This window comes from Callithrix jacchus, chromosome 2, assembly GCF_049354715.1.
Source record: "Callithrix jacchus isolate 240 chromosome 2, calJac240_pri, whole genome shotgun sequence".
Lineage (NCBI taxonomy): Eukaryota > Metazoa > Chordata > Mammalia > Primates > Cebidae > Callithrix > Callithrix jacchus.
The window spans coordinates 12,351,072-12,371,740 of NC_133503.1; the positions used below are offsets into that span (position 1 = coordinate 12,351,072).

Consider the following 20,669-nt stretch of genomic DNA (forward strand, 5'->3'; position numbering starts at 1 on the left):
TGATATTTTAAAAGCAGAAATCTCCTTGAACTCCTCCTAGCTTCTCTTCAATCTTAGGGCAGCGCCAGGTGTGGGGGCTCATGCCTGCAATCCCAACACTTTGGGAGGCCAAGGCAGGAGGATCACCTGAAGCCAGGAGTTCCAGATCAACCTGAGCAACATAGCAAGACCCCCATTTCTACCAAAAATTTAAAAATTAGCCAGGCATAGTGGTGCATGCCTATAGTCCTCATGTACTTGGGAGGCTGAGGTAGGAAGACTGCTTGAGTCCAGGAGTTTTACACCAACCTGAGAAATATAGCCAGACCCTGTCTCCTAAAAAAAAAAAAAAAAAAAAAATTGGTGGGACGTAGTGGTACATGCCTGTAGTTCCAGCTATTTGGAAGGCTAAGGCAGGAGGATCACTTGATTCCAGGAGTTTGAGGCTGCAGAGAGCTGTGAATGCACCACTGCACTCCAGCCTGGGCAACAGCGAGGGCCTGTCTCTTAAAAGAAAAAAAAATCTTAGGACAATACCCAAATCCTAAGCCTAACCTTGTGGACTTCTGCCATCTGGCTACTGTCAGCCTTGGCCATCCCTCCTCCTCTCCTGGGCTACCAGCTCCTCCCCACCCCCGTACAGAACTCCGCCCCCATACAGAACTCCGCCCTCATTCAGAACTCCGCCCCCATTCAGAACTCCACCCCCATTCAGAACTCCGCCCCCATTCAGAACTCCGCTCTCATTCAGAACTCCACCCCCATACAGAACTCCACCCCCATTCAGAGCTCCGCCCCCATTCAGAACCTTGCTGGCCATGTGTGCCATGGCCCTGTCTCTGCCCAAGACTCGCAGCTTCCCAGAGCTCAGTGAAAGTGCTGGCTCCTCTTAGAAGCCCACCCTGACTACCCCACACTCAATCCCTTCCACCCCACAGCAAGCTGGGCCCCTTCAATCTACACCCTCAAAGAACCCAGATGTCTCTCCTAAGCACTTATGATTATACACCCATCTATGCAATTATTGGTCTGAAATCTGTCTCCTGACGGAGCCGCTGACTGCACCGCCTGCCTAGCTTAGGGCAAGGCACGTTGTCTGCACCCAATGAAGACTGGTGGAAAGAACGAAGCAATCAATGAACAGGGTGCCTGAATGCCGTCAGTCTGGGAGCTGCAAGGCTAACCAAGACACAGTGGCTCTGGCCCGGCACAGTGGCTCATGCTTGTAATCCCAGCACTTTGGGAGATCAAGGCGGGCGGATCACCTGAGGTCAGGAGTTCGAGACCAGCCTGGCCAACATGGTGAAACCTAGTTTCTACTGAAAATACAAAAAATTAGCCAGGCGTGGTGGCAAGTGCCTGTAATCTCAGCTACTAGGAAGGCTGAGGCAGGAGAACTGCTTGAACTCAGGAGGTGGAGGTTGCAGTAAGCAGAGATTGTGCCACTGCACTCCAGGCTGGGTGACAGAGTGAGACTCAGTCTCAAAAAAAAAAAAAAAAGAGGGGACTCCCAGGAGGAATGAGGTCCTCATCACTGGAGGTGAGTAAGTGGTGGAGGTCTTGGCTCTCTGGCCTCCAAAGTGGATGTACCCAGAAGCATCACAAGGTCCCGCCTTGGGTTGCGGGGACATTGTACCATCCAGGCATTGCCTGCTCAGAATGACTCTGCCAGCACAGAGACTTTGCCTGGGGGAGACAGATGCCCCCTCCCTCCCTGGGCACGTTCACCTTCTCAGCCTCCATCACGCGCACCCCCACTCCTTCGCACACCCCCACGCCTCCCCTGGCCTCCACTTCCTCACCAGGGACCCCCACGAGGAGAAACAGGCTGGGAGGTTCCGAGTCAGGCTGGAGACTCAACAGGAAATGAGAGTGGGGGTTTCAGAGTGGGAGGCAGAGGATTATTAATGTCTTGATTAATAGCCGTGGGCCAGCGGGGAGGGGAAAGGGGCTTCCCGCTGCAGTTCTGAGGCCTCAAGCCTCCCCAGAATCCAAGCTGGGCATTCCTGAGTGCCAGACAGAAGGGACAGTGAGTGGGTCCAGCGGGCAGGGTCTCCTGCCAAGCCTCACCTCGCCCCCTGGCCCAAGGTCCCGGTCCACCTGGGAGCAGTGGTGGGGGCAGTGGATACAACCCAAACAAGCCCCCACTGCTTGGCGCGGGCAGCCGTGGTGAGCTTCTCAACCTGAACAGTCCCGCTAAGGAGGAGAAGCAGGCAAGAAAAGCCGTGTTTCAGGAAAGCACTTAAATCTAGGACTTTGTGTCGCCTCACGGGCATCCATCCTGAACGGCAGGCGACCCAACCAGAGGGGGAGGCTGGCTGGCAGGGGGTCGTCTGGCAGAGGGGAATGATGGAGGCAGACGAAACCCCAGAGAGTTCCGGCAAACCCCTCTGCTCAGCACATCTGGAAAAGGTTGGCTCTAATGCCATCAAAGGACTCTGTGGGGCCGGGGAGGCAGCCAAGGGCAGGGGAAGACCGGCCGGAGAAAGCTTAACCCCCCGAGTCCCTGGGACTCATCCTTCTAAGTCTATCAGGCTCCTGATCCCCAGCCTGCCCTGGCCAGCAGCCAACCGAGGGGCTTGGGAGGGGACCAGGGCAGCGTCAGTGACACCCACCGTCCCCACTGCCAAGAACAGAGCCCAGCTGGGGTGTAATCCACTCCAGAGGAAGGCAGGGGGACTTCTCTCTATTTTCCAGGATGGGAAACTGAGGCACAGAGGGACGGAAGCATGGCTTGTGCTGTCTGCCTTTTAGTCCCTGACCCTCCTGATAAACTCACCCACTCCAGCCCAGTCTCCCAGCCAGCAGGGAGGGGATTGGCTCAGGGTGCTTCCCCCCAGGCAGGGGGCTTCCTCCAGGGCCGACTGCATGGCCTCAACAGCTGTCTTCTTATTTATTTATTTTGAGATGGAGTCTTGCTGTTGCCCAGGCTAGAGTGCAGTGGCACCATCTAGGCTCGCTGCAACCCCTGCCTCCTGGGTTGAGCGATTCTTCTGTCTCAGCCACCTGAGTAGCTAGGAGCAACCACCATCACACGTGGCTAATTTTTGTATTTTTAATAGAGACAGGGTTTCACAATGTTGGCCAGGCTGGTCTCGAACTCCTGAACTCAGGTGATCTGCCTGCCTCAGCCTCCCAAAGTGCTGGGATGACAGGCATGAACCACCGCGCTCAGCCCTAAACAGGGCTCCTTCTTCCCACCAGCCTCTCTTCCCCTAGTGAAATCTCCTAGTCCCCAGGTCTCTGCTAAATGTCACTCCCAAGGGAAACCCACAGACCAGGTCTCCCTCCAATGCTGTGAGTCTTTGATGAACATGTCCTCACTGCGCCAACCTTATAAACACACAAGGAGAGGATCGTGCTCTGTCTACACACTAGCATCTGGCCCTTCACTGCTCACACAACACTGGATGAGCAATCGAACAGTGAACACACCATCTGCAAAACCCCAGGCAAGGTCACTGTCCGCAGTGTGCCCAACCGGAGCGCGCAGGTGCCCGCATTTTCATCCACATCACACTGCTGACCGGCTGGGCACCCTGCATCACCCTTGGTCCCCATGCTTGCTAGTAAGCATGAGTTTGGAGTGGCATCTTCTCTGCTCACCCACACACTCACACACAATACAACATTCCAATATTAAAAAAAAAAAAAAATCAGGCCAGACAGTGGCTCAAATCTGTGGGAGACAGAGGCATTTTGGGAGACACTTTGGGAGACAGAGGCAGGGGCATCACTTGAGCTCAGGAGTTTAAGACCAGTCTAGACAACATAGTAAGACCCTGTATCTACAAAAAATAAGAACAGAAAGAAATTAACCAGGTGTGGTGGCCTGTGCCTGTAGTGGCGTGTGCCCAGCTACTTGAGAGGCTGAGGGGGAAGAACCGCTGGAGACCAAGAGTTGGAGGCTGCAGTGAGCCATGATTGTGCCATTGCACTCCAGCCTGGGTGACAGAGCAAGACCCTGTCCCTACAAAAAGTGAGAGAGAGAGAAAGGAGGGAGGGAGGAAGAGAAAAAGAGAGAGGTGTTGGGGGGGAGAAAGAGAGAGGAAAGAGAAAGCAAGAAAAGCAAGAAGGAAGGAAGGAGAGGTAGAGAGGAAGGAAGAAGAGGGAGGGAGAAAGGGAAGAAGGAAGGAAGGGAGGGAGGGAGGGAGAGAGAGAGCGGAGGGAGAAAGAAAGAAAAGAAAAAAAAGAAAGAGAAAAGGGGGGAGAGAGAGAGGCTGGGTGTGGTGGCTCACCCCTGTAATCCCAGCATTTTGGGAGACTGAGATGGGTGGATCATGAGGTCAAGAGATTGAGACCATCCTGGCCAACATGGTGAAACCCCATCTCTACTAAAAATACAAAAATTAGCTGGGCATGGTGGCACGTGCCTGTAGTCCCAGCTACTAGAGAGGCTGAGGCAGGAAAATGACTTGAACCAGGGAGTCGGAGGTTTGCAGTGAGCCAAGATTGCGCTGGCAATTGATCAATAGACTCCACCTCAAAAATTAAAAAAAAAAAAAAAAAAGACAAAAGAAAGAAGAGAGAAGAGGGAGGGAGGGAGGGAGGGAGGGAGGGAGGGAGGGAGGGAGGGAGGGAGGGAGGGAAGGAAGGAAGGAAGGAAGGAAGGAAGGAAGGAAGGAAGGAAGGAAGGAAGGAAGGAATCACCACATGGAAAAATCCACAAAGAAAGTGGTTATATTACAGATACCTATTTTGTTTTCATCTCGCAATAAGATGAATGCGTTTGTTTCATGAACACTGCTGAGCACCTCAGTGTGCTGGACCATGGGGTAAAGTCCTGGGAATAATGAGATGAGGACAGAGCATCCTGCCTTTGAGGCACTCCCAGGCTGGTGGGAAGAGTCAGCCTGGAAATCAGACACTGTCAGTGTTCTGTGGCTCCCTTGCGTGGGCCCCTGCTGTGCCTCCCCTCCGCTGCTGCTCTGCCAGGGCCCCCTCTTTCTCTAAGCCACCCTGCTTGGCTTCTCCAGCCCTGGTCCTGCAGCTGTCCTTTCTCCCCTTTCTGAGGATCATTCTTGGTGGTTCAGAAGCATCACGCCCCAAAAACTGCATTTGCCAGGGTCTCCAGTGACCCCAAATCCAAAGATCACTCCTCTGCCCTCATTCTATGGGGTGTCTCAGAAGCGTTTGGGACAGTGCGTTCTCCGTTTTCCACCCTCCCTCTGGAAACACCCCTGAGGATACCAGGAGGATACCTGCTTCCCCTCGTAAGCCCCACCTGTAGGGTTGGGGTGCCCGGGACTCTTCTGGGGCCAGTATCCCTTCTCCATTTATTCATCTCCAAGGTCACCTCCAGTCTCATAACTTTATTTGCTTATTTTTTGATACAGGGTCTGGCTCTGTCACATGGGCTGGAGTATAGTGATATGATCTTGGTTCACTGCAACTTCTACCTCACAGGCTCAAACAATCCTCCCATCTCAGCCTCTCAAGTAGCTGAGGTTATAGGTGCACACCACCACACCTGGCTAATTTTTTGTACTTTTAGTAGAGACAGCGTTTCGCCCTGTTGGCCAGGCTGGTCTTGAACTCCTGAACTCAGGTGATCCTCCTGCCTCAGCCTCCCAAAGTGCTGGGATTATAGGCATGAGCCACCACGCCCGACCAGTGAGCTCTACTTTTCTTTGGCAGCATTCTTTTTCTTTGAGATGGAGTCTTGCTCTGTCACCCAGGCTGGAGAGCAGTGGCACAATCGCAGCTCACCGCAACCTCTGCTTCCCAGGTTCAAGCGAGTCTCCTGCCTCAGTGTCCAGAGTAGCTGGGATTATGGGCACCCACCATCATGGGTAGCTAATTTTTTCTATTTTTAGTGGAAATGGGGTTTCACTGTGTTAGCCAGGCTAATCTCGAACTCCTGGCCTCAAGGGATCCACCCACCTCAGCCTGCCAAGGTGCTGGGATTTATAGGCATGAGCCACCACACCCGACACAGCACCATTTTTTTTCTTTTTTTGGAGATGGAGTTTGGCTCTTGTTGCCCAGGCTGGAGTGCAGTGGCATGATCTTGACTCACCGAAACCTTTGTCTCCCAGGTTCAAGCTGTTCTCAAGTAGCTGGGATTACAGGCACCCACCATCACACCTGGCTAATGTATTTTTAGTAGAGACAGGGTTTCACCATGTTGGTGAGGCTGGTCTCGAACTTCCGACCTCAGGTGATCCACCCACCTCAGCCTCCCAAAGTGCTGGGATTACAGGCATGAACCACTTGCACCCGGCCCAGTGGCATTCTTAATCATCATAAAAGAATGCACTTCTTACTGCCAATGGCGTCTTGGGATCTCTGAGATGTGGTCTGCCTCTCGCTCTGACTTCTTCCTGGGACTCAGCCTCCTGCTTGACACCCCTTCCCTCTGGATGTCTCGCAGGCAACTCAACTCAGCTGAAGCACAGCTGCTGGCTCCTGCCTCTCAGGCCTGGCTTCCTCCCTCTCGTGTCCCCATCTCGATAAATGGCGTGCCCTGCCGGCCAGCTGCTCAAGCCAGGAACTTAGGGTAGTCCCTGATTGCTCCCTGCCATTAAGGGACATGATATTCCTCTCATCTCAACTTCCAGAATACCTCTTGGATCCACCACTTCTCTTTATGTCCTCAGGTATCCCCCTAGCATGAACCACCATCATCTCACGCCCAGACAACGTCCATTCTTCCAGCAGAAGCTATCGATCTCTTCAAAATCTAAATCAGGCCGGGTGTGGTGGCTTATGCCTGCAATCCCAGCACTTCGGGAGGCCAAGGTAAGAGGATCGCTTGAGTTCAGGAGTTCAAGACCAGCCTAGGCAACACAGCAAGACCTCATTGCTATTAAAAAAATTTATAAAATCAGCCAAGCATGGTGGTGTACACTTGTTGTCCCAGCTACTCGGGAGGCTGAGGCAGGAGGATGGCTTGAGCTCAGGAGGTCGAGGCTGCAGTGAGCCGTGATCACACCACTGCACTCCAGCCTGGGCAACAAAATGAGACCTAAAACAAACACAAAATTATCACCCAGTAGAGTTTATTCCAGGGTAGCAACATTGCTTCAATGTTTGAGAGTTACTCAATGTAGTCATCGTATTAAGAGCCTAAGGAAGAGAAATCACAGGATCGTATTAATCAATGCAAGGAAAGTATATGACAAAATTCCAACACCTGTGATTTAAAAAGAAAAAAAACGTACAGGGCCAGGCGCGGTGGCTCACGCCTGTAATCCCAGCACTTTGGGAGGCCGAGGTGGGTGGATCACGAGGTCAAGAGATCGAGACCATCCTGGTCAACATGGTGAAACCCCGTCTCTACTAAAAATACAAAAAATTAGCTGGGCATGGTGATGCCTGCCTGTAATCCCAGCTACTCGGGAGGCTGAGGCAGGAGAATTGCCTGAACCCAGGAGGCGGAGGTTGCGGTGAGCTGAGATCACGCCATTGCACTCCAGCCTGGGTAACAAGAGCGAAACTCCGTCTCAAAAAAATAAATAAATAAAAATAAAAATATAAAACTTAGCCGGGCGTGGCAGGGCATGCTCATAGTCCCAGCTACTGGGGAGGCTGAGATGGAAGGATTGCATGAGGCCAAGAGGTCGAGGCTGCAGGCTGCAGTGAGCTATGACTGAACCACTGCACTCCAGCCTGGGCAAAAGAGAGAGAACTTGTCTCAAAAAAAAAAAAGAAGGCTGGGCGTGGTGACTCACACCAGTAATCCTAGCACTTTGGGGGACTGAGGCATGCGGATCACCTGAGGTCAGGAGTTTGAGACCAGCCTGACCAACATGGAGAAACTCTGTCTCCACTAAAAATAGAAAATTAGCCAGGCATGGTGACACAGCTTGTAATCCCAGCAACTCAGGAGGCTGAGGCAGAATTGCTTGAACCTGGGAGGCAGAGGTTGTGGTAAGCTGAGATCATGCCATTGCATTCCAGCCTGGGCAACAAGAGCAAAACTCTGTCTCAGAAAAAAAGAAAAGAAAAATGAAAACCTTACACTTAATATCATATTTAGTAGTAACATGTTTTATTGGGAGCAAAGCATTCCCTCCACTCTCACTGCTCTGATTCATCATAGTGCTAGAAGTGTAGCTAGCACAAAGGCAAGAAAATAAAATAAAATAAAAGGCACACAGGCCGGGTGCAGTGGCTCACACCTGTAATCCCAGCACTGGGAGGCCGAGGCGGGCAGATCACTTGAGGCCAGGAATTTAAGGCCAGCCTGGCCAACATGGCAAAACCCCATCTCTACTAAAAATACAAAAGAAAAATTAGCAGACATGGTGGTGGGCACCTGTAATCCCAGCTGCTGCTGAGGCAGGAGAATCGCTTGAACCCAGGAGGTGAAGGTTGCAGTGAGCCGAGATCGCACCACTGCACCCCAGCCTGGGCAACAGAGTGAGGCTCTGTCTCAAATAAAGTAAAACAAAATAACTAAAAGGAATATAGATCAAAAAGGAAGAAATAAGACCGTCTCTATTGGCAAACGACAAGATTGCCTTCATAGCAAGTCTCAGGGAATCTACAAAGCCTTCCAGAAGCAGTAAGATCAGCAATATGCAGGATACGAGATCAGTATCTAAAGACCAACTGTGTCTTTATAAACCAGCAAGGAACACATGGACACAGAAATGAAAAATACAACCTCACAGATTTTACCAAAAAAAATACTACTGACAATCACTCAGAAAATGAAATAATTAGGTGTGAATCTGACAAAATAAGTATAAGATTTGCATACCCCAAACTGCAGGATATCAAAGAAAGCAGAAATAAAAACAGATCTCCGTGAGTGGAGAGATACACCGAGTTCTTACACTGGAAGACTCCTCACTGAAAAGTATCGGTTCTCCCCAAATAGGTTCAATGCAATTCCTGTTAAAATAAAGCCCATCAAGACTTTTGGTAGACATTGACAACATTATTCTAAAATTGATATGAAAGAAAAAGGAACTGTAATAGCTAAAACAATTTCGGAGGCTGAGCATCTGGCTTACTCCTGTAACTGCGGCACTTTGGGAGACAAAGGCAGGAGGACTGTTTGAGGCCAGGAGTTTGAGATGAACCGGGGCAAGGTAGCAAAATTCTATGTCTAAAAAAAAAATTTTTTTTTTAAATTATCTGAGCATAGTGGCATGCGCCTGTAGTCCCAGCAACTTGGGAGGCTGAGGCAGGAGAATGGCTTGAACCCAGGAGGTGGAGGTTGCAGAGAGCCGAGATCGTGCTACCACACTCCAGCCTGGGTGACAGAGCAAGACTTCATTTCAAACAAACAAACAAAAAAAGGAATATTGATAAATAATTAGACTGCATCAAAAGTAAAAACTTCTCTGCAAAAGACTGTTTCGAGAATGAAAAGACACGCCAGGGAATGCAATAAAATCATGTGCAGTCTGGGTGCGGCGGCTCATGCCTGTAATCCTCAGACTTTGAGAGGCCGAGGCAGGAGGACTGCTTGAGTTGCAGAGCAGTCTGAGCAACATAACAAGACTCTGTCTCAACACACACACACACACACACACACCCGACCACAGAAGATTGCAAAAACCATAACCTTGCACAAAGTCCACCACCACCTCACACTCACGCAAAAATATATTTACATCTACCCAGCAAGCACCTGTCCAGTCTGGAACAGGCACCGCCCTTGGTTTTGGATACCTGTAGACGAGGGTAATTGAGTCAAAACCATTATCTAATTCTCATTTTCCTTTAAAAACCCTGATCTTCCTTTACCTCCCAGAATACCCACATCATTTTCTATGCATGCATACTCCTGTTTCAATGCCCGTTCCCAAATAAATATCATTTCCTCGGCTTTTTTTGTTGGAGACAGGGTCTCACTGTGTTGCCCAGGCTGGAGTGCAGCGACACAATCATAGCTCACTGCAGCCTCAGACCTCCCAGGTTCAAGCCATTCTCCCACCTCAGCCTCCTGAGTGGCTGGAACTACAGGTATGCACCACCACACCTGGCTAATTCTTGCATTTTTTTAGAGACAGGGTCTCACTTTGTTGCCCCGGCTCTCATTTCTTTCAGAGAGCTTCTCTCTGTTTTTTAGGCTGACACCTCCAACTCCCAAAACTGTCTGGTGAACAATTTGGAAGATGCTTTTCCCTTTCTCTTTCTTGTATGAGTCTAGAATATACTCACGCCCTAGAGATCACACATGTGTAAAATGGAGAAAGGAATGTGTCACAGGAAGAGGGGAACCAGGAGAGGAAGTTCATATTAGTCACACCAGACGGAGCAGACTCCATTCTGTTTTCCCCCAAAAGCTTTGAGTGAACACAAATGAAAGCTTGCAAAATGCTCCAAAGAATGAAGGGAACCAGAATCAGGTCCCCTACACCTCCTGAAAATGGTGAGAAGATACAGGTGCATTGGCTCACACCTGTAACCCCAGCACTTTGGGAAGCCGAGGTGGGAGGATCACTTGAGGCCAGGAGTTCAAGATCAGCCTCAGCAACAAAGCAAGACCTCACATCTAAAACAAATAATAATTTTCATTTTTTTAAATTTTTTTGAGAAACAGTTTCACTCTGTCACCCAGGCTGGAGAACAGTGGCGTGAGAGATCTCTCAGCTCACTGCAATCTCCACTGCCCAGGTTCAAGCGATTCTCATGCCTTAGCCTCCTGAGTAGCTGGGATTACAGGTGCCTGCCACCACACCTGGCTAATTTTTGTATTATTAGTAGAAATGCGGTTTTACCATGTTAGCCAGGCTGGTCTGGAACTCCTGACCTCAAGTGATCCCCACACCTGGGCCTCCCAAAGTGCTGAGATTACAGGAGTGAGCCAGCATCCCCAGCCAATAAAATGCTTTAATTAACTAGGTGTGGTAGCACACACCTGTAGTCCCGGCTACTCAGGAGGCTGAAGTGGAAGGGTCACTTGAGGCCAGGCGTTCAAGACCAGCCTGGACAACAAAGCAAGATTTCATCTCTACAAAAAACAAAATTTTCTTTAATTAGCCAGGCATATGGCACCCATCCATCATGGCACCCAGTTACTTGGGAGGCTGAGGCACAAGGATCGCTTGAGCCCAGGCATTCGAGGTCACAGTGAGCTATGATTGTGCCACTGCACTACAGCCTGGGTGACAGAGTGAGGCTCCGTCTCTTAAAAATAAATACATAAGAAAATGGTGAGGGGGAACAGACAAAAAATACACACATTTGCAAATTTCTATGTAAATGCTGGGGATGAAATGCAGCAAGACACACTGAGCAGAAAGGATGGTAAGCAACAGAGTACAACACAAGATAGCCACAGAGGGCCCAGCTGGGCTTGCCACCGTAACCTCAGAGAGCGGAATACAAGATCAAAGCATGCCTAGGCCGGAACTGCCCGCTGGGAGCGGCCTCCAGGCAACCTGCTGGGATCTGCTTCTGATTCCCTTCAGAGCTTACCCATGCCTTGGCCTCTGCCTGCATTCCCAGAGCTCTTATTACAAACAGGCTCAGTGCAGGACGTTCCCCTGCAAATCTCACATCCCTTTCCAGTAACTTCTTGAGGCAGCCTTCTATCACCACCATTTAGCATTGGGGAAACTTAGGCTCAGAGGAAAAATCATGGCCAATGAGACATGAGGGAAGTCTGCCAGGGGTTCTGGAAAAGGCTGTCCTGTCTGCTAGGAGAAAACTGTAGGCAAGGAGCCTGTAATCCCAGCACTTTGGGAGGCTGAGGCAGGCAGATCATGAGGTCAAGAGATCAAGACCATCCTGGCCAACATGGTGAAAGCCCATCTCTACTAACAATACAAAAACTAACTGGGCATGGCGGTACAAACCTGTAGTCCCAGCTACTCGGGAGGCTGAGGCAGGAGAATCACACGAACCCAGGAGGCGGAGGTTGCAGTGAGCCGAGATTGCACCACTGTACTCCAGCCTGGCAACAGAGTGAGACTCCATCTCAAAAAAAATAAAAGCAAATTGTGTCCCATCTCCTTCCTCTCTTTTGGAGGACACTGTTGTGTGAGACGTGATGCCTGGAGCTGTTGCTGCCCTTCTGTGACCTTGAGGAAGGTCATGGTGCAGAAAACAGACCCTGCCTCAGAGTACTCCCAGGAACCTTTGGAGGTCCTCCCACCCAGGCTCTGCTCCGCAGACTCTTGCAACAAGCAGACTCTTAAGAAAACTATGCTAAAAAATTAGGCTGGCCAAGTGCAGTGGCTCAGGCCTATAATCCCAGCACTTTGGGAGTCTCAGACAGGTGGGTCACTTGAGGTCAGGAGTCTGAGACCAGCCTGGCCAACATGGTAAACCTACTTTCTACTGAAAATACAAAAATCAGCCAGGTGTGGTGGTGCTACTCAGGAGGCTGGGGTGGGACAATCGCTTGAACCCGGGAGGCAGAGGTTGCAGTGAGACAAGGTAGTGCCACTACACTTCAGCCTGGGCCATTCCATCTCAAAAAAAAAAAAAAAAAAAAAAAGATTATGCTAAGAAGCACTGGGGGACAGGCATGGTGGCTCACGCCTGCAATCCCAGCACTTTGGGAGACTGAGGGAGGCCGATCATTTGAGGTCAGGAGTTCGAGACTAGCCTGGCCGACACGGGGAAACCTCATTTCCACTAAATACACAGAAAAAAAAAATGAGCTAGGTGTGGTGATGCACACCTGTAGTCTCAGCTACTTGGGAGGCTGAAGTGGGAGGATCGATTGAACCTGGGACACAGAGGCTGCAGTGAGCCGAGATGGCGCCACTGCACTCCAGCCTGGGGGCAGAGTAACCCTCCCTCTAAAACAAACCCCAACGTTCTCTGACATCTCTGATCTGATTTCATTCCCCTGACCCAACCATAAATTCAGTCATGCTGCTTGAGCTCCCGCATGGGAACGCGGCAGCCAATAAGACAGTCCCCGCCCTCCTCAGGCTCCCAGGCTAGCGGAGAGGGCAGACACCGAGCAATCAGGCCATGGAATGAACCTGCATTGCAGAGAGTGACAAGGGCTAACAATAAGACAGAGCAATCTGAGAGGCTGAAGAGTGACGGCGGGCGGGGCGGGGACTCAGGGAAGACGGACTATGATCAGAGGACTGAATCAGGTGAGACCCAGCCGTTCCCGTCTCTGGAGTAAAAATGGCCCAGGCAGCAGGATGGTAAACATGAAGACCCTGAGGAGGAACAGAGGCCTGTGGGACCGAAGTCCAGGGAGCAAGGCAGTAACTAGGCTTTGGGGTCAGGAAGGGGACAGGGTCTAACATGATGTTAGACCTCAGTCAATCACAGAAAGGGGTATGGACTTTACTGATACGGGAGATCCTGGAAGGTTTGGAGCATAGGAGAGACATGCTCTGACTTGGAATTTTATTTAATTTAAAAAAATTTTTTTGAGGTGGAGTCTCTCTCTGTCGCCCAGGCTGGAATGTAATGGCATAATCTTGGCTCACTGCAGCCCCTACCGTCTGGGTTCAAGTGATTCTCCTGCCTCAGCCTCCCGAGTAGTTGGGATTACAGGTGTGCACCACCATACCCGCCTAATTTTTTATATTTTCAGTAGAGATGGGGTTTCAGTATGTTGGCCAGGCTGGTGTCAAACTCCTGACCTCAGGTGACCCACCTGCCTCAGCCTCCCAAAGTGTTAGGATTACAGGCGTGAGCCACCACACCCAGACCTGACTTGGGATTTTAAAAGACCCCTTTCTGGCAGGGCAGGGCTACCCCAGATTACATGGCTCACTCCTGTAATCTCAATATTTTGGGAGGCCGAGGCAGGACAATCACGTGAGGCTGGGAGCTTGAGATCACCCTGAGCAACAGGGAGACCCCATCTCTACAAAACGAAAAAAAAATGTTTTGATTGACTGGGCATGACGGTGTGTGCCGGTTGTCCCAGCTACTCAGGAAGCTGAGGCAGAAGGACTGCTCGAGCCCAGGAGTTCAAGGCTGCAGTGAGCTATGAGCACACCGCTGCACTCCAGCCGGGGTCAGGACAAAGGGAGACCCTGATCCAAATAAATAAAATAAAATAATCCCTCTGGCTTCTGTGGAGAGAAGGAGCTAGAGCAGAGCGGAGCGGGGAGTGGGGAAACCAGTGAGACAGTGCCACAAACCAGACACCTCATATAGGCAAGGCCAGCAAAACCAGGACCTGAGCCGGGAATGCACATGGAACCCCAGGTAACCCAAGGGTAACGCTGCAAACTGCTGTCACCCTGCCCCTCCCTGCCCAGACAGCAGCCCCGAGGCCTCAGACAGAGCACGCGCGCCCAATTCTAGCTCATTTATGAGTTACTAGTGAGAAAGAAAGGTGTGTTAATCCTGTCTTCCCTCCTACAGTATTATTATTATTATTATTATTATTACTAAGATGGAGTCTCGCTCTGTTGCCCAGGCTGGAGTGCAGTGACACAATCTTGGCTCACTGCGACCTCGCTTCCCAGGTTCAAGCGATCCTCCTGCCTCAGCCTCCTGGGTAGCTAGGATTACAGATGTGCGTCACCACACCTGGCTAATTTTTGGACTTTTTAGTGTAGACGGGATTTCACCATGTTGGCCAGGCTGGTCTCAAACTCCTGACTTCAGGTGATCCACCCTCCTTGGCCTCCCAAAGTGCTGGGATTACAGGCATGAGCCACCACACCTGGCCCCTTCTCTAGTAATTTATAACAACAGCAATAATGATGATAATTAAGATCAGCAATAAGGAATTTCTCTAAAAGAATGAAAATAAGTTTTATTATGGTATTTATTTATTTATTTTCAGGCAGGGTCTCACTCTGTCGCCCAGGCTCAGCACAATCACAGCTCACTACAACCCCAAACTCCTGGGCTCAAGTGATCCTCCCACCTGGGCTTCCCAAGTAGCTGGGACTGTAGGTGCACACCACAACACACAGCTAATGTTTTTTAAAAGTTTGTAAAGATTGGGGTCTCACTGTGTTGCCCAGGCTGGTCTCGAACTCCCGGTGTCTGGCAATCCTCCTGCCTCGGCCTCCCAGGTAGCTAGGACTACAGGTGTGAGCCACTGCCACTCTCTAAATTGTTTTAAGTAGCAAGGTTTCTAGTCGTTAGATTTTGCAGGCAAAGGGGAGACTCATGACAAATGCATGTCAGTCCTGACTGAATGTTCTGGTTTCACCTCCTAAGCCCAGGAGTGGGTGAGAAGAACTCCCTGGGAAGCCAGTTCACACCCACACTGCGGACCCCAGCGCTTCTGAAACATTGTTCAGGTAATTACCTAAGTGGTAAAGGAGAGAACTAATGTGCAACATTAATGATCACTTGAAAATGTTTCAGTCCAGGTCAGTGTTCAGGGGCTACCTTGTCCAACTTTCTTATGGGTGTGTTATCGTATTTTTCCTTCTTTTTTTTTTTTTTGAGACACAGTCTCACCCTGTCAGCCAGGCTGGAGTGCAGTGGCATGATCTTGGCTCACTACAACCTCCACCTCCCGGGTTCAAGTGATTCTCCCTGCGTCAGCCTCCTGAGTAGCTGGGATTACAGGCACCCACCACCACATCCAGCTAATTTTTGTATTTTTAGTAGACAGGGTTTTGCCGTATTGGCCAGGCTGGTCTCAAACTCCTGTCCTCAGGTGATCCGCCTGCCTCGGCCTTTCGAAGTGCTGGGATTGCAGGCATTAGCCACTGCACCCAGCCATGGTATTGTATTTTGAAAGTGTAACAAACTTCAACTCGTTGAGGCCAGGCATGGTGGCTCACACCTGTAATCCCAGCGCTTTGGGAGGCTGAGGCAGGAGGATCCCTTGAAGACAGGAGTTCAAGACCAGCCTGGGCAACATGGAGAGACCCTTGTCTCTTAAAAAAAAAAAAATTAGCAAGACGTGGTGGCACGTGCCTGTAGTCCCAGCTACTCAGGCTGGTGCAGGAGGATCACTTCAGCCCAGAAATTGGAGGCTGCGGTGAACCACGATTACACACTGCACTCCAGCCTGGGCAACAGAGCCAGATCCTGTCTCTAAAAAAGAAAAGAAAAGAAAGAGTAGGACATCCACTTCTCCAACAGAGCTTTGAGCTAAAGCCCTGCCTTTCAGGGTCACAGGCAGATCAGACTTCAAAGACTTTTCTTCTCAGAAACTATTCCCAAACCAAGAGGCCATGACCTAGTAATCTGAAACTCCCTGCCGATGAGAAAGGCAGGAGGGTCTTGGAATTCAGCTCTTGGGGGAGTGGGGAAGGCAGGGGTTAGGGAGTGTCTATACCCTCTGCTAAAAAGGAAGAAGCATTTTTTTTCCCCCACTGTGGACCTTCTGGCCAGCTCTCTAGCACCGCATTTAAAAGCAACTCTTTCTTATAAAACTTAAAATGAATGACATTCCATAGACCTAACCATTCCCCTTGCAGAACTACCTGTATCAAAACACCTGTATACAATAGGGGTCCCAAGTGAAGAACTCCTACTATTAAAAAAGGATGAAGCCAGGCGCGGTGGCTCACGCCTGTAATCCCAGAACTTTGGGAGGCTGAGGCGGGCGGATCATGAGGTCGGGAGTTCAAGACCAGCCATCCAACATCACGAAATCCCGACTCCACTAAAAAGACAAAAAATTAGCTGGGCGTGGTGGCACCCGCCTATAATCCTAGCTATTCAGAAGGCTGAGGCAGGAGAATCGCTTGAACCTGGGAGGTAGAGGTTGCAGTGAGCTGAGATCGTGCCACTGCACTCCAGCCTGGGTGACAGAGTGAGACTCCGTCTCAAAAAAAAAAAAGAAGGATGAAAATAGAAAATCACCATTTGGCAAACACTGCAGTATTGACTGTTGCAAGCAAGATGATAGTATGATGAGAAACAGGATATTCATACAGGTTTAAAATGTCTCCCCACAACGTACATGTAAACGACAAAGGGCAAGATTATTACCGACAGTGGAGAAACCTGGCAGATGCCATCGTTAGCAAGCAATCAACGTTAACATCACCAGTCATGAGACGTGGCAATTTTTTTTTCTTTTTTTTTTTTAATACAATTCCTCTTGGAAAACTCAAAACAGTAATTTTTTTTTTAAGACGGATTCTCACTGTTGCCCAGGCTGGAGTACAGTGGCACAATCTCAGCTCACGGCAATCTCCACCTCCTGGATTCAAGTAATTCTCCTGCCTCAGCCTCCCGAGTAGCTGGGATTACAGGCGCCCGCCACCACACCTGGTGATTTTTGCATTTTCAGCAGAGATGGGGTTTCACCATGTTGGTCAGGCTGATCTCGAACTCCTGACCTTGTGATCCTCCCACCTCCACCTCCCAAAGTGCTGGGATTACAGGCATGAGCCAGCGCGCCTGGCTAAGATTAATTTAAGTCAGCAGACTTGTAGTAAAGCAGGTTGCCTGCTATAATGTGGGTGGGCCTTGTCCAATCATTCGAAGACTTAAAGAAAAAGCCTGACTTCCCCGGAGGAAGAAAGCATTTGACCACAGCTGGCCTCCCACCTCAAGCCTCAACATCAGCTCTCTCCCCTGGGTCTCAGCCAGCCAGCGCCCCCTGCAAGTTTGAGATAATCGCCAGTCTCCACAATCACACAGTTAAGTCCATTTGTTACCATTTCAATCTCTCTCCCACTCTCCCTCAGCCCGTCCTATTGGTTCCGTTTCTCTGGAGAACCCGGACCCATGCAAAATGTCCCGTTAGGGAGGGCACAAAGGAGGTGAGGGGAAGGGATTCAGAGTTTAAGGACAGTGGCTCCACGGTACTTGGGGTAGAGGCCCCAGGCTGGGCAGGCTGTGGGGAGAGTGGTATGGGGAAGCCAGTCCCTGGAGCTGAGCAGGGCGTGGAGAGGAGGAGGAAGGGAAAAGAAGGGGAGGTGGAACTTTGGAGACTCTGAATGCTGGGGTCTGACAGCAAGATCTCTCTCTCTGCAGTTGCTGAGGATCCACTGAAGGCTGTAGTTTGCGTCTGGGCTGGTGAGATGGAAGGGCTGGTTGGGGTGGGGCTGATGAGGGGGAAGGGCTAATATGGGAAGAGCTGGTGAGGGGTGGGGCTGGTGAGAGGCGGGGTTGGTGAGGGACGGGGCTGCTGAGGAATGGGGCTGGTGAGAGAATGGGGCTGGTGAGGGGCGGGGCTGGAGGGTGGGGCTGGTGAGGGGCGGGGCTGGAGGGTGGGGCTGGTGAGGGGCGGGGCTGGTGAGAGAATGGGGCTGGTGAGGGGCGGGGCTGGAGGGTGGGGCTGGTGAGGGGCGGGGCTGGAGGGTGGGGCTGGTGAGGGGCGGGACTGGTGAGAGAATGGGGCTGGTGAGAGAATGGGGCTGGTGAGGGGCGGGGCTGGAGAGGGTGGGGCTGTTGGGTGGGACAGGTGAGAAGGTGGGGCTGGTGAGGGGTGGGGCTGGTGAGGGGTGGGGCTGGTGAGGGGCGGGACTGGTGAGAGAATGGGGCTGGTGAGGGGCGGGGCTGGAGAGGGTGGGGCTGTTGGGTGGGACAGGTGAGAGGGTGGGGCTGGTGAGGGGTGGGGCTGGTGAGGGGCGGGGTTGCTGAGGAGTGGGACAGGTGAGAGGGTGGGGCTGGTGAGGGGTGGGGCTGGTGAGGGGCGGGGTTGCTGAGGAGTGGGACAGGTGAGAGGGTGGGGCTGGCGAGAGGGTGGGGCTGCTCAGGGGTGAGGCTGATGAGGGGCAGGCCTGGTGAAGGGCAGTCCCGTGAGAGGTAGAGCCAGTGAGTGGGACGGGCCTGGTGAGTGGGGCGGTGCTGCCAGGGGTGAGGCCTGTGAGGGCCGGGGCAAAGGCAGACTGGATTTCCAAGGTCATTGCAGCCCCTCCTTCCAGCCTGGAGCGGCGAGGCTGGCTGGTTCCCTCTTCCGCCCCACCTGGCCCTTCCCCGACCTGGGTCCCCTTACCCCGCTCATCTGTGGGGATCTGCCTGTCAAACACCCACTGGGTTGTGAGGTTCTGTGTCGGTGGGGAGCACGTCCCTGACATCTTTGCACACACATACCCCCATGCCCTGTATACAGAAGGTGCTCCATAAATGCATGTTCAGCCTTTGTCTGTGAGCACAGCCCAGCCTCTCCCAGAGCCGTGCTGGGACTGGGTTTGTCCGAGGGAACGGGAGGGAAGGGCAGAGCGGGCTGGCCCAGCAGCCTTTACCTCACGAGGTTGGCGCAGGGCCCCGGCCACCGGCAGCTCTGGTACACACGCTGGACCACCGTCTCCGAGCCATTCTGCACCTGGCAGGACACCGTCCTTGTCACCGTGTGATGGCACCAGTGCCTGTGGAGAGAGCAGCAGTCACGTGAGCCCTGCCTGTTCCCAGAGGTGCCAACTTCGGGTCAGGAGGTCATGCTGGACAGGGAGGGGCCCCCACAAACCTGGGATGGGGGCTCGTTCTCTTGGATGAGAGGCCCACTGAGACCCTTTGTCTTGGTCTGAGGGGAAGAGAGAACACTAGCAACCCTTGGCCACCAAGCCATCATTTCAATTATTGACCACTCTGCGGAATTGGTGAAAAAGACTCAGCCCTTGACAGGTGCGGTGGCTCACACCTGCAATCCCAGCACTCTGGGAGGCCGAGGTGGGCAGATCACCTGGTTGGGAGATCAAAACCATCCTGGCTAACACAGTGAAACCCCATCTCTACTGAAATACAAAAAATTTCCACAGAAAACTGAAGTAGTAAAAAGAAAAAAAAAATACAAAAAATTAGTCAGGCATGGTGGCATGCGCCTGTAGTCCCAGCTACTTGGGAGGTTGAGACAGGAGACTCACTTGAACCTGGGAGGTGGAGGTTGCAGTGAGCCAAGATCACACCACTGCACTCCAGCCTGGGTGACAGAGCAAGATTCTGTCTCAAAAAAAAAAAAAAAAAGGCCGGGCACGGTGGCTCACGCCTGTAATCCCAGCACTTTGGGAGGCCGAGGCAGGCAGATCACGAGGTCAAGAGATCGAGACCATCCTGGCCGTGGTGAAAACCCGTCTCTACTAAAAAAAATACAAAAATTAGCCGGGCATGGTGGCACATGCCTGTGGTCCCAGCTACTCGGGAGGCTGAAGTGGAAGAATCGCTTGAACCCAGGCAGAGGTTGCAGCGAGCCGAGATTGTGCCATTGCACTCCAGCCTGGCAACAGAGTAAGACTCCATCTCAAAAAAAAAAAAAAGGCTCAGCCCTGTGCAAGGAAATCTACCCTGGTGGGGAGAGGAGAGGAGATGACACAGATCCTAGGAATGGCAGGTGATAAGTTCCACCACCATGTGCTGAAATTCAGGAACGCTACAGGAACAGACCCGCCAACAGGTCCTAAGGCCACCAGCTGAGAACTGCAAGATAAGTTAGCCAAGCGACCAACCGACCAATGTGTGGGGGCCATGAGAGGGGACAAAGCCAGCAGAGGAGACAGCAGTGTGACAGGCACAGAGGGAGAGAGATCACGATGTGTCTAGAGACTTGCCTGCTGGGCCAGGTGGCTCACACTTGTAATCCCAGCACTTTGGAAGGCTGAGGCAGGAGGATCTCTTGAGCCCAGGAGTTCAAGATCAGCCTGAGCAACATAGTGAGACCCTGCCTCTACAAAATAAAATTTTAAAATTGGCCCAGGCATGGTGGTGCACACATGTAGTCCCGACTACTCAGGAGGCTGAGGCAAGGGGGATGGCTTGAGCCCAGTTTCATAGTGGCTATGAAGGCGCCACTGAAGAAAGGGGGTAAGGAGGGAAGGGAAGGGAAAGGAAAGAGGGGAGGGAGGAAGGAGAGAGAAAGGAAAAAGAGAGAGGGAGAAAAGGAGGGAGGGAGGAAGGGAGCAAGGAAGGAAGGGGGGAGGGAGAAGGAAGGATGGATA

The 20,669-nt window shown here is 51.6% G+C and overlaps 1 protein-coding gene across 2 annotated transcripts in view; it reads right to left on the minus strand.

Moving 5' to 3' along the window:
• Positions 1–20,669, minus strand: part of COL26A1 (collagen type XXVI alpha 1 chain) — a 185,328-nt gene that overhangs the window by 107,073 nt on the left and 57,586 nt on the right. For both annotated transcript variants that reach the window (XM_035280586.3, XM_035280581.3), the window contains exon 2: positions 18,984–19,106. In XM_035280586.3, the coding sequence (XP_035136477.1) occupies positions 18,984–19,106 (123 nt within the window). The remainder of the gene's footprint in view (positions 1–18,983; positions 19,107–20,669) is intronic.